The 14,601-nt window shown below is 37.9% G+C and overlaps 1 protein-coding gene and 1 long non-coding RNA gene across 19 annotated transcripts in view; both read right to left on the minus strand.

Annotated features, from left to right (window-relative positions):
* The window catches only part of LOC144026350 (teneurin-2-like), a 269,697-nt gene that overhangs the window by 86,827 nt on the left and 168,269 nt on the right, over positions 1–14,601 (minus strand). For 13 of the 18 annotated variants that reach the window (XM_077532991.1, XM_077532986.1, XM_077532985.1 and 10 more), the window contains one exon: positions 3,744–3,950. The exons of the other annotated variants lie outside the window; for them this stretch is intronic. In XM_077532991.1, the coding sequence (XP_077389117.1) occupies positions 3,744–3,950 (207 nt within the window). The remainder of the gene's footprint in view (positions 1–3,743; positions 3,951–14,601) is intronic. 18 annotated transcript variants of the gene reach the window in all.
* On the minus strand, positions 10,785–12,884 carry LOC144026352 (uncharacterized). The gene is made up of 3 exons (XR_013285110.1): positions 12,443–12,884; positions 11,496–11,739; positions 10,785–11,395 (listed from the first exon to the last, which is right to left on the minus strand). It is a non-coding gene; the product is annotated as an uncharacterized LOC144026352 (long non-coding RNA).

The following is a 14,601-nucleotide window of genomic DNA, read 5'->3' on the forward strand; positions in this document are numbered from 1 at the left end:
AAATACAAATAAAATCATCATGAGCAATTGCATTTAAATGTCTCAGCTACACATCTATTAGCTGAGGTCATAATCAGAGGTGGGGAAAACCGTTGCGACATCAGCCCATCATCAACAGATGATGATCCCACTTTTTGGCGAGTGCTTTAAGTCTCGAAAAAATACCCAGACTGAGCATCGACTGAAGCAGGTTTATGTTTAGACTTAGATTTTTATGGTAGGCTAATATTTACACTTGAAAGAGAGTAAAAAAAAAAAAAAAAAAAAAAGTCACTCAAGAGTTGAGGAACGAACTCAACCTTCAGGTTGGGAGACAGCCGTACTACCACCTGAGTTATGCCCCTCCTACTGTTTGCTTATCTCCAAGAGAAGACCAAAAAACATCATTTTTGGTCTTGGAGATAAGAAATAAGATAAACAACCTACAACCACTAATAACAGTAAATATTGAGGCACTTACTTGCAAATGTGTGCACACATTCTGAATTGAGTCCATTTGTAACTCAAACAACGTTACGTTCCCCGTCATCTGGTCATTACTGTGGGTCTTAAACGTAGTTGGCCAAAACATGCCTAATTAAAATTCGACGACACTAATGAACTAACCACCAGAGGGTGCTGAAACTGCACAAATGGAAAACAACCTGGCCCGACAACAACAATATTGATTGCAATTTTGTCGTTATGGTTACTTCCCTATTCGTTATTTCCCCCTAAACTTTGTTTCTTTAACTCCTGTACCGTCAAAACATCAGTTACTATAAATCTATTTTGACATAATCACTCATCTTTAATACAGTCTTTTCATGCTTTCATGGAAGAATCCTCATTAAACAACTTCAGAAGTTTTGTCACCCTTGTTTGCCGCCTCTTATGTTTATAAGCTCAGCCGAGATTTGAAAGAGGCCCCCGGAACAAAAAAGTGTGGGCGTATACGAACCAGAGCGAGAGATTGAGAGCGTGTGCCTTTGAGCCTTTACTTTCCCCTCTTTGCCAGAGTCTGCCATTAGGGTGTCAGTGGCAGAGTGAATTTATTTGCTGCGCGGTTACTGGGCTAATGATTGATGTTGCCCCAGCAAACAGTAAACCAATTAGAAGGCTGATGTAACGTCATTTTAAAAGCCTCCTAATCACGTTCTTCTTGAACCTGGGACCCGGGCCTTCCCTAATGAAGATTTATACTGGATCAAAGGAGAGCCTAACGCCATTAACAATAGATTGTATTCCACCAAAAATCACATTAGGACTTTCCCTTTCTCTCCCATCAGACCTCCGCTAAATATATCTGCTGATTACATGTGCGGAGGCACAGAGGAGAAGAGAAACAGCGGTGGAGAGACACTAAGATAGATATAGTTGGCCCACAGTAACTAATTGTTGAGACAAATGCGTATGCTGATGCACATCATTGCTTTTGTGCGTGTTCATATGAGGAAAATAAATGGCTGCAACGTGCTGATACCAGCACACAGGGCCCGTAACAACCACCAAGAGAATTTCCTGTGATGACAAAGAGCGCTCAGAGTTGGCCAAACTAATTTACTTTTCTTTTTCTAACACACAGTCTCCCGCTTTTTAAATCCATCACCCTATTTTCTGCAAGGATTATTTATGATATGCTTACATAAATAACCATGCAAACAAAGCTCCTCAAAGGCAGAAAAACTGGTCGATGTAACCTGGATCACCGCTATAAAAGAACAGGTGAACAAGTTTGCCTCAACTGTTGAAGATCACAACCTAAATAGAACTTTTCTTAAACCGTTTATTATTTATCATGGATGTAATGAGGAATCAAACAAAACAAACAACACAGTCCCTGTAAAACGTGTTCCTGCTTCATTGCAGGCTGTCTTGAATTGGCATGTTAGATTCTCTTGGTATGATCACCGTGAGCAAACATATTGCAGCATTACGGTATTATATTTACGGTTCTAAAATGTCCTTTAAAAAAAAATAAAAAATAAAAATAATAATAATAATATTGTGGGCTACTCATGTTGTCCATGGGCCTAAGTAGTACCAGCTGGCATTTTATTATTATTTTTTTTTTGCACATTAATCAAAGCATAAAAGCATCTGTATGTGCAGTATCTTATCTTGCTCCCTCTCTCCTCCTCCTCCTTTATGCACCGAGAAGGAGAAGAAAAAAAAGTTAATTGGAAGCAACTTGCCTTCAAAGATACATCTTATTTACTCAACTCTGCAAGCAGCCAATTATATTGTACCATGCTTAGACATCTCCCTTTTAAAAAGAAAAGAAATGTGACAGCCCATATTAGTGGTTATTGAAACTGTAACTTTTTAAAACCACGGTACACCGTCAAACCGGTAATTGGCTCATGACTAGTCTTGAATCATTGCAGGACTCATGGATCCTCCAAAAAGATAACGACTCAAAACATACGACTAAAAACACCCAAGAATGGTGACGAACAAAACTTTGGACTCTTTTGAAGTGGCCTTACATCAGCACTAATCTTATCTCATTCACTGCCATTGACGGAAAAAGACGTCAATGTCAATTTTTTTTTTTTTTTGCTGGACTGGCAGTGAATGTGTTAATCCGATTGAACATCTGTGGAAAGAACTGGAGCATGCAGTTTGGACAGCTGGAGAAAATAACAATTGTGGGGAACCATTTGACAAGGTAAAGTGAAGTTTCATTTTTGTCATGTATTGCATTGTTTCAAAATTTATTGCACAAAAAGACAACTATTATCACTTGGATCAATACACAAATACAAAATAGAATACATTTGTCACTGTTTTATAAATTCATCAATACTGTACATCACAATTTCTCTTCTCCTAATACCTTAAGAAACAGTGATGTTCATGAGCTCATTCACATTTTGGGCAAACATGAACGGGAAAGTAGTGTATTTCTGCCTGATGAACGTTTTTGTTTTTTTGTTTTTTTGTGAACACGCTCATTCTGGCATATGTGAACGGCTTTTGAACAACAGATAAAGACCTTAATTGGCAACACAAGCCACGCAGTCTTGTGTGGCCGCATCCCTCGTGAAAATGTAGAGCATGATGGCGGCTTGGAGGGGGACAAAAAACAAAAAAACAAAACAGAAATCCCATGGCGGTTACCTCACTCGGGGAATCTGTAATGGTTGGCAAAAAATACTAAGGTACGTTATTGTTTGTTACTTCCTGGTAGACACACTTTGGATTTCATGAGGTGGTGTTGCGGTAATTCACGGGTTGGTCGTCATTTTTGAGTTGTCTGAAGACAACAGACTTAGACTGTATTTATGGTTGCGCATTAAAGACTATATTCTTGTTTTTGTTTTAATCCCACATTACGGCACTAAAGCGGCAACATTTTCCTAATGAAATTGTAGGGTGAAAGTTGCAGCTTTCTGCTGGTGTGGACTGAATGGGTGGCAACAATGGGGAAATGGGTAATAGCAGCAGTATGTTTAAAAAAAAAAGAGAGAGGGAGAGAGAAAAGAGCTGTGAATTTTGAGATTCTGAATTACGAACTATGAATTGAACTAGTTCATTTTAAAATTTGTGAACTGAACTAGTTTGTGTATAAAATGAACTTTACTAACAGAAGAGAGGTTACGAGATAAAAAAAAAAATAGAATGTAAAGTCACGGATCATCCAACATCTAAACCAGACCAGCAAATGCACACATAATGACCTCATGCAAAACTGTGATGGATGTATTATTGGTAACAAAATTAAAAGAGTGAAGGGATGAATGAGTTGTCAGACTGCTTACCGGTGGAGGACGGCTGCGCCCGGAGCAAGTATGAGTCATCTGGGTGGGGCTCCAGGTGAGAATGGGTGGAGTTTTTCTCCAGAAGGGGAACCTGGCACTCCCGGATGGGCGGAGACGGGCCAGGGGAGGGGTGGTGTGGGGTGGACGAGGAGGACGGATGGGACGGAGGGAGCAGGGAAGAGGAAGAGGTTGGAGGCATTGGGCGACCTAGAGGATGGAAGGAGAGAGAGGCGAATGGTGAAAGTTACGACAAAACAGATGGTGATGACGGACAGTGATGTAGTTGGCCTGTTCCAGGTTGCAGACATCCAAACAACAACAACACAGTAACAGTATGAATACAAATCAGCAACACAATGTGCTTGAGTGTGGAAAAAATAAATAAAAAAGTTCTCACAAGGACTATTTGGAAGCGCAGCTAAAAATGGTTTACGCAGTGAGAAATAGGACAAAACCTCATTCTGTGTGATTAAATGCAAAACAATCAGCCTCGCTAGATGTCAGACAAACTTTAAGTTAACTACCGTATTTTCACGACTATAAGGCGCACCTTAACGCCTTCAATTTTTTCAAAAGCTGACCATGCGCCTTATAATCCAGTGCGCCTTATATACGGATTAATATTGAGCCGCAACAGGTCTTGCTGTCAAGACGCTATCGGTGACCCTGCACGATCGGCAGAAGATCCCGCCATCTTCGATCGCTAGCTAATACTAATACTTTACCTCAGAGAAAATAATAAAACAGCTGATTATTCATTTTGGGAGTGCCAGAAAGCTGGTTTGTAATCTATTAATAAAGTTTGACTGACCCATCTGACTGTTTTGTTGACATTCCCTTTAGCGCAGCACCATCTAATGGATGCATAACGTAACCCCAGCCTCTACTGTAACGCCTTATAGATGGAAAAGGTTTGAAAATATGTCATTCATTGAAGGGGTGCCTTATAATGTGGTGCGCCTTATAATGCAGAAAATACGGTACATTTTAGACGAGAAGCTTATTTAAATAGCAGGGTTATTATAGTTTTGGACTTGTCATTATAGTTAGTTTTTATTTTGTTTTGAGTTATTTTTTATTTTTTTTATTTTTTTTTATTTTTTATTTAGTTTGATTTAGTTTTCAGATTGGCTTTGTTAGTTTTTTTTTTTTTTTTTAAGAATGCTTCGTTTGATTAATTTTACTATTCGTCTTCATTTTTTAAAATTGTGTATTACTTGTGTGCAAGATTCAAAAACACCATAGTAAATATTGTGTAGTAAAAAAAAAAAATCAACAGAAATATTATTTTATAAACATTTTAAAAACAGCTGCCCATTCACAACTCAAATGCAAGTACTGTATAACAGTCCACAGACTTTGAATTGCTATAACTGCAGTCCGTAATACCACTTCTTAAGTTAGATTCATCACAACCCTAATTAAATAAAGCTAGGATGCCTGGTTGCCAACTTGAGTGGATTTGTGGCCTGAATTCCTGTTCAAACCTGGTTTATTAAACCTGGTTGCACAGTGTACTATTTTTTTTTTTATGTACTGCATATATCTTTTTTTTTCATATGTGCACAAACAAAGGACAGTTTACACTATAATTATAGTTAGTCTTAATTTTGTAAATGTAAAAAGTAGTTTCAGTTAGTTTTCATTTTGTTGAAAAGAATTTTCGTTTTTTATTTCATTTCTTAATCAAAAATGTTTTCCCTTCAATTTTAGCCTTAGTTATTTTGTTGAGTAAAATAACCTTAGACCTTGGAAAGTGCATGCATGACAAATTAACCATACCGTACCTGCTATTTAGATCAACTTTACTATTTCTCATCATGACTTATGCTGTCATCTAATTTATCAAAGAAAAAAACAAACAAAAACGTTTTACTCCCTTCTCACTTGAATGGAATGATGCGATTTGAGATTCATTAAGAGCCACATACATCGCACATTGTAAGATCCAAGAACAGCCACTCTTTAAATAGCCCCAACCATGGGACACATGTGGACACAATCAGGCTGTCCCGTACACCAGAGAGACAAAAAAAGGATGGAGAGAAATCGCTCTGGTCTCCAAAGGTTTGCAAATCAAGGACAAAGACAAATCTAATAAATTCTATTTAGAGACAGCTCAAAATATAGAGTAATTATATCTGCCATATTTGTAGCTCAATCAATCAACAACACTGTAAGAATGAGGACACCGAGTTCAGCTAATCCACTAAAGAACTCAGGTTATTATCACCACTAATTAAATAGTCAAACAGAGACACTGTCACACAACGATAATCATTTATTTTCCTCTTGTAGCCTTTGGCTCCAAATGAGTTTTCTTTTTACGGCATGAAAAAAAACTTTTCTCAGTAATATGTTGGTTTCTGCCTTTGCGAGGTAAAATTCGTGGGGGTGGGAAGAAGAAACAAGAAACCCATGAGCTTCTTTTTAGATCGTCACATTTCAAACATTCATCTTTGTCATTTCACTAGGAACAGAAGTTGTTACAATGGATGACCTTCACTTCTGTTATTCTTTTTCTTCTTTACAGGAGAAAGAAGAAATGCAGAAAATACAGTTAGACCTTGAAGAAACAAGTGCGATTCTATGAATAAAAAATGGCCATTGGTGTGAATGCGAACGTCAATGCTTGTTTGTCTGCACTGTGATTGGCAATCAATCCAGGATGCACCCGACCCCAAAAGTCACCTTGGGGTCAGCTAAAGCTCTTTTCACACTGCATTTAGCAGAGGCCAGTGTGTCGGCGTCACAACCATTCATTGTGTAACGTAGTGAAAGGGAGGGACCACGAAATGGAGCGTTGATACACTAAAAGCAGGGTTCACCAATTCCGGTCCTCGAGGTCCGGAGTCCTGCAGATTTAAGACGGTTCCGCCCACTAGCACACCTGATTCATATAATCAGCTCAACAGCATGCCTGATACGATCCTGAGCTTTAGTTTCAGTTGTGTTGGTAGGCGGAAACATTGAAAACCTGCAGGACTCTGGACCTCGAGGACCGGAATTTGTGAACCCTACACTGAAGGTTTGGGTTGCTTTTCATTTGCGTTGGTGAAAATGTATTTTATTCTACAAAAAAATTCTTCTAAATAGTGACTTTGATGTACATCAGTAACTCATCTGTAACGCCTTGTCACCATGAGTCCTGCCTCTAGTTTTTCTAATTAGAATCAGTAAAATAAATGTATATATTTGACATATATTACTAGGGCTGTCAAAGTTAAAGCGTTAACTAAATAATTAATCACAAAAAAAATATTGCATTAATCATGGATTAACTCAGATTAATCGCACGATTAATTTTGGCCACAGATTATCCTAGCGTAGGTTCTGTTTGAACAATAAACATAACTACATGCATTAAAGTAAAGCATTTAATTAATGTTTATATATTATATTCAGAATAATTGTTCATGTCAAACTATCGGGGTTATTTTTTTTTCCTCTATTTTAAATTGGTCAAGGAATTAACTGATTAGAAAAAGAGATGAGCGCATGCAGTGGATCAAAAAATGTTGAAGACGTCATCATAACATTAACTCATTCACTCCCAGCTGTTTTACTGCATTTTGACAGATTTTGCAAGTCCCACAGAATATTGTTCTATTTGTTCTAAAAACATGGAACCTACCAAAAGAAGGTTTAGCATCTCTTCTTTCATTAGGAAAAAAAGTATATTTTTATGTTTCCGTTTTGCAGCAATTAGCATTGGAATATAGCTAAGTTTAAACATTATTCACAAATCTGTTTAAAACAGTGGGGAAAAGAGTTTTTTTGCAACATGGCCCAGGTTGATCTCTTATACTCTGCTGCCACCTGCTGGCCGTTTTTGTAACAACTACCTTGGATTCAAGCGTTCTCTTCAGTTCAGAGGCTGCATCAAAGCTCTTCTGTTTGCTCTAGCATAAAAAAACAAAAAAAAACAAAAAAAACGTATCAATACGTCTTTGGGAGCAAATGAGTTAAATGTCGAAAGAATTAACACATAACAGGTGATCTTTAAATTTGGTAGGTAACAAATGTTGATTAACTCTTTTACTGCCACACATTATCAAAAAAACAACAACTTTAATATGACTTTAAAAGGCTTTGATCATTTACATTATCCTTGAAAACGTTCTGTTTCATCAAATTTCATACACATTGAGACCATTGAAAAGAGATTCAATCTTGACATCTGCTGGCTATATAGATAGTGAGGGTTTTTGATTCCACAACTCATTGACCAGGCAGTACGTGCTGCACTTAGACGGTGAACTGCCCATTGATAAAAAAATAAAAAATAAAAACGTAGTTGACATCATTCAACGTTTATGGCGGCATACATCGTGATTTTACTAATTGTTATTAAACGTTTCTGGCAGTCAAAGAGTAAAAAAAAAAAAAAGCCTTTTTAATTAAGCGATTAATCGTGATTAATCAAAATTCGAAAATGTGGTTAATCTGATTAAAAATAATAAATAAACCAATAAAACAATTCTATTTAAAGTGCATTAATTTGAATTTACTTTTGTAAATTGAGATCCCCCCCCCCCCCCCCCCCCCTTTCTGTGTGCCATGAAACAGCGCAGGCTATCATCAAACAGAGCAGTTGGACAGTCTCATCAATGTGAGGCGCATGAATCAATACAGGTGCCATCACGGCTTTATAGAGATCTATCTGATAGAAGAGGAGCCAGAGTGATGCCTCTCGTCTGTCCTATAGGCCAAACTGCCCCAGCTTAGAGCCGTGTCATGGAAACCAGAGCTGGCATCGATCCCTGGCTCTGCATTAACTGCACCCCAGAGAGAGGACCAGCTTTGTCTTCTATATAGGTATGTGTCTGCGCGCAGATGTGTGTGCGTGTGCACTTCCGGCCAATCTCATCAGTGCAAACTGAGAAAAAATGGATAAACAATGGCGAGGCAAACACTGCGGTGTACATGAGGGGAAAAGATGGGACAGACTGATGTAAAGGCAGCGGGTGAGGGCGGGGCTTTTGCAGGGGTCAACCCACCAGAAAGGACGGGCACAGTGACAGATGATGACGGTCAAGAAAAACTCAAATGAAGTACATTAAGAGAAAGTATCTATTGTAATTTTGTGCTTTCTTTGCTGAATGTTTTTTTAACTATAACAGTTAGTTTGAAAAAGAATATTATTTGATTAATCTGTTAATTTATCTTGCTAAGTTTTATATTCATAAATGTAAATGTGCAAAATCGAAACCCATTTTTTTCCTGTTTATGAAAGAGATTGATGAATATTTTCAGTCCATTTCTACTTCCAAAAATAAGAAGGCTGTCAAGACTTTGATTTTGTGTTCTCATTTCGGTATTTTTAATATTTCTTAGTTTACGACCCCTGGCAACTTTTATTTTATGATTGTTGTTTTTCCCTTTCTCTTTACTGTTTGTGTGATGATTGTTTTGTGTTGTATTTGACATGTTTGGCTTTTGATGACAATTTTGTCAATAAAGTTCTAAAAAAAAAACATTGAAAGTAATGGAGTGTAATTAGGCAATATAAATGGATGAAGAATGATAGGAAAAAACAGATGAATAGGAAATAAGCAACCTTTACTTATGTAAAAAAGCAATTGATCGAAAAAAAAAAATCAATCACACCCTTCTATTGATGTTTAAAGCCCCAGTGTGTAGCTCACGACCGCCATCTATCGGTCAAACAAGATAATGCAATGATTTTAAGCACACGAACTACGGCGTCCCAGAGAGACCCTACTTCAACAGCCTACCACCAATTTCACCGGAACAGAACGCAAACAACTTCTGGTATTCCCTCGAGTGATGACGTAAGTGAATTGCATTTGTTAGACATACTGTACAGATCCCTAATAATTGTGATTTAGTCATTTAATTTCAGAATTAATATTTTTGTCGGCATTGTTTGGAAATACTGTACGTCAGCTAATGATAATGGCTATCTATGTTCATATTTGTTAGTGTAACTAAACCATGCAACAGAGAACACACAGTTATGTTATACGTTTTATAGACATGTGGACCATCTCAAAGGGGGCGAGAGAGACGACGAGGAAGAGAACGCGGTGCCTCGTAACGTACAATTATGTCATCATGGAAAAATAATTCCATTCGAGCATGCATGTGAATGGCTCAAAACATACCTTTGCTTGGAATATGTGGTATTTAGATTACATCGTTTGCTGATATGTTTAGTATATCGTGCAAAAATAATGGTGTTAACTGAACGACACATCTGCAACTCAGACTCGTAATTCCCCCCGTGTCTTGTTGCTACTAACCACTCAGAAAAGTGCTGCTTACAAAAACATTTGAAACCCTTTACTCAGATATCGATTTGTCACCATGTTGAACAATTTTACCTAATAAATATCACTAAGCAACTTAATTAGTTTTGATTGAAGATACAACAGCTTCCTTGTACTTCGATGTGCAGGAATTTACATGGCTTTCACAAATAGTCTTGCTCATGTAATAATGTACTTCATTGGCTCAGTGACTTTCAGTTCATTGTTTGGTACCTCATCTGACATACAATTGTTACCTTCTTGCAGAGACTCGTACAGGAAATGACCATGGAGGAACATGAAGATATCCAAGTCCAGCTGATAGACTGACACCAAGAAATACTTTTAGACACATCAGCACCACCATGATTTCCTGTACCTGGATCCCACATCAGCACCACCATGATTTCCTGTACCTGGATCCCAGACTGCAGCACCTTGGTGGACTTGTAGCAAATAAGTGACACTTTCCCAGATCCTTGAGGACAATACAAAGGTTTTTTACCTGGCATATAATTAGTCCATGTCTGACACTTGTTGTTGTAGTTTGTATAACTTGTATATTGTTGTTGTGTGTTAATTTGTACATTTTGAATAACTAAAAAAATACTATTTCCTTTGGCGTCAACATGCAGTGTTCATTCGACACCTAACCTAACACTATTTTACATGACCAGAAATGTAAAACATCAAAAGCCTGGAGAATTATTATAAATGCTTGCAATGACAAGGAATTCTTCATTGGCCAATGAATGTAAGATACAGTACATGAAAATGAATGAATAAAATAAAGTAAAATAAAAGTCTACATGAAATGAACATATTAACTAAAAAAAAAAAAAAATGCTGTTAGAATATAATGAGCTACATGAATTGCAGTTGTTCCAGAATTTTACCAATACGCTGTGCATTTCAAAATATGGAAAATAGACATACAGGTTTGGGCCAAAAGTAGTGTTACAGAGCAGGTATGTGTTGTACACAGCTAAAATATCTGATTAACTCAATACCATGATGGTTTTTTTTGTGTGTGTGTGTGTGTGTGTGTGCTGACATTGCCCCCCATTAACATTGCAACATTCCTCAAACTCTCCCGAACACAGTATGATCTGTAACACTACTTTTCGCCTACTCTATGATGTTATTGGGGCAAAATTAAGGAAGGCTTGTCCATTGATTGTGTGAACAGACTGCAGTAAAAATGAAGTCACTTCAATGTTTGCTGGTTTTATTAAGTTTGACATGCTCCTTGACTGCACAAGTACATGTTATGGAGTGAGGGCATGTTCCCACCAACGATGATATCATATTCTTCAAAGGCTTGCTGAGGAAAGTGAGGGAGGAGTCACTCCATGGCTTCAGACACCTGGTCAGCAGGTCCTGTGTAAAACAAGTGGTGCTTGTACATGTGACCATTCCGTATTGCTTCACACAAAAAGTTCATGTAGTGTGCAATGCCGTCCATATGTAAATGACATACCAAGACGTCGGCTGACTTCAGTTTGTTGCAGCTCAGATATGGTAGGTGGAGATACTGGTGGTACAACACCGAAGCCTTCTGGGGTCCTCCATTCAAGTGTCCTCATTCGGGGCATTCCAATATGGCTGCTGACTCTCCCCTTGATATTTTTTTTTCTTGCAGGTCGGTGATGTATTTAAACGGTGCATGAATGCTTGTATACATCAGAATATGGTTCTGGAACCCCTCAAGTTTGGCTGTTGATCTAGTGTGACACAAACAAAAACACAATTATAAAATAAAATAGAATAATTGATGATACTACTATATGTCACCAACTTTCCAACAAAGCCCCCAAAATAGAGGTAAGATCTTTAGTTTTTGGGCCCAAAACATTGTATTAGCTAGATAAAAGTAACTTGACTGCATACTGCATAGAATATGCAAAGGCTGCTTGCTTGTCGAATTTCCGTGGAAAACGTGGCAGCCTGTAAATTCTTGTGCACCCAATTACACAATGGACCAGTACACACTTGAGTGAGAGAGTTCAGACTCTAGCAGTGCTTACGGTACAGCCAGCATTTAAGTCCAGAAAGTTATTCCCTGCCGAAAATTAATTTCGAGAACCCTATTTTCACCAACCACAACGAAAATAATTTTCAACTCCTCCACTAATACAGTATGCTTTAGATTCTCTATTGAAGTTATGGGCAAATATACCTCCGAAATCACAGTTACATTACATTACACAATAACTTGCGCATTTACTCTAAATATAACGTGCCAGCGGGAATCTTTTTTTTTTTTCAAAGCAAGTAGCTACATAACGAAATCGTTCGAGTGGTGCGGAGTTGCTAATCAACAGATACAGTGATCGTAAAACAAAGGTACGAACATCGTATTAATTAGTACGGAGTATACATTTTCTCTCGCTCTCAAAACGTAAACACAAATGTACTCTTACTTACCGGTCAAGTAGAAAGCAGTCGAAGGCACCGGCACGTCCCAAACCTAGTCTGTTCCTCATTTCTCTCCATCTGGCAAATGCGGCTACAATATAAACTCTTGTTTTGTCGCGCTGAAATAAAATAAATTCCCAAAGTAAGTGTGATGCTTGATAATGCTCTCTTCGGGGACCGGAAACTCTTCTTCTTCGTGGACATGCGGTCGCCATACAAACCGGAAGTGCGTTCCAAAAACGCGTTAAGAAATGGAGCGGTGAAATTTGTCTTTGACGGCACCCGTAGCAGAAAGATGGCGGCGAAACATGGCAGACACTAGCAGGCGAGGCGCGGACATGTAAGATAATTTGCGATTTCTAGACTAACCGTTATATTTTAAAAAAGTACGTTTATGCGATACAACATATCTTTTTACATACTACTAACACAAACAATTGGTTTTTTTTTCCCGAATGATTTATTATTTCACCACTAGATGCCACTGTATAATACTGAGTGTACCTTTAAGATGGGATATTTGCATATTTTACAAAACAACATGTAGAGGTAAACATCTGCTCGTGTGTGTGCGTGTACTTGTGCATACTATAAATGCATGTGAACACAATTAGATGAGCCTGAACTCACAAGTGTCAGCTTATGTATTTTCTGGGGTAGTTATTAATATTTTAAATCACTTTAATTACCCCCCGCCCAAAAAGACCAAAAAAAAAAAATGCTATAGTGGGCCAAAAGCAATTAAGAGAACTTTAATCTCTTTAGCAATTATGCTGTGGGGCATCCTTAACTCAGTCATTTTTGCCCGCTACATTTCCGAGAAAGGTCAGTGAAAATTGGTTTGTGTTATTAGAACAAAAGCTTGGCAACGGGCTCACGTGCTTCCCTTGACAATCAGATCGTTCGCCATCTTTCAGCCGCCTCCCTGGCCATCTGGACGGATTTCGTCGTGACACTCGGTTGTAATATTCACTGTTGATGAGCACGACAACTTGCTTGCTGTTCTAAGTACAGCGCACAAGTGATACAATAGCGTAGCGTGATCCCACTTGACTTGTGTATATAACACAATAGAGGTGCAATGATTCATTGATTCATTGACACCAATTGGCTCTAGTTTTTGGGATATTCCGTATTTTTTGTTTAAAGAAAAATGTGCAAGTTTTGACATTGGTATTCTCTTTATGCTAGAACTTTGATGAGGCTATATCTTCCTTTTCAAGTATGCCCATACAGTAGGTATTCTTCCATTTTTATTCATTATCGTGAAAAATGGCAATGTTATCATCGAGAGCCTTCTATGTTCCATGTGAAAATCAAGCAAAAAAAAAAAAAAAAAAATGCAGTAGGCAATATTGGTAGCAAAAAGTAAAATTGCAAAAACAGCTGTCATCAATGCACAAGTACTACTTTCAGTAACAATCAATGTAAAGTAGTCTTGAGTAGTTTTAGCGTACATTATCGTGGATTTATTACCGGACCTATATATTTATATATATATATATATATATATATATATATATATATATATATATATATATATATATATATATATATATATATATATATATATATATATATATATATAATCGTGAGATAATCGTGAGCCTTGTATCGCGTATCGTATTTGTATCGTGAGGTACCGCTATTTTCTACACTGTCAATTTGAAAAAATGTCCTCTTTGAAGAAAGGGATAGAAATTAAAACATGTTAACTGATTTAACGTATTCATCGATGAATGGACAAAATCAACATATCAATTGATGATTAAACTAATTGTTATTTTGTACATTGCTTCTCCAACTCTGCTGTGGCTTTTCATGGGCTTAATTCCGCTCGTTGACCCGACAACGATGCCTCTCTTCCCTGTCCTTGTCGCTATTTCCGTCCCCGCTTTACCTCCTCCCACCCACCTCGCTGCGTCCATCCGTCCACCCATCTGGCTGAGGTGAGGAGTGGTTGGCTGAGGTGGGTGTGGAGGGATGCAACGACAGCTGCAGCCCCGTCAGAAAAAGGATCGACAAATTAGCCCTCTAACGAGAGCCGTTTATCATCTCTTCATCGAGCCCATATTTCCAACCCGGCCTGGACTCCACACCTGGATGGCAACACCGGGAAAAAATAATTCCATACTACTCTTATTTCACTGCTGCTGGTGTGATGTGGA

This window comes from Festucalex cinctus, chromosome 9 (assembly GCF_051991245.1).
Source record: "Festucalex cinctus isolate MCC-2025b chromosome 9, RoL_Fcin_1.0, whole genome shotgun sequence".
NCBI lineage: Eukaryota > Metazoa > Chordata > Actinopteri > Syngnathiformes > Syngnathidae > Festucalex > Festucalex cinctus.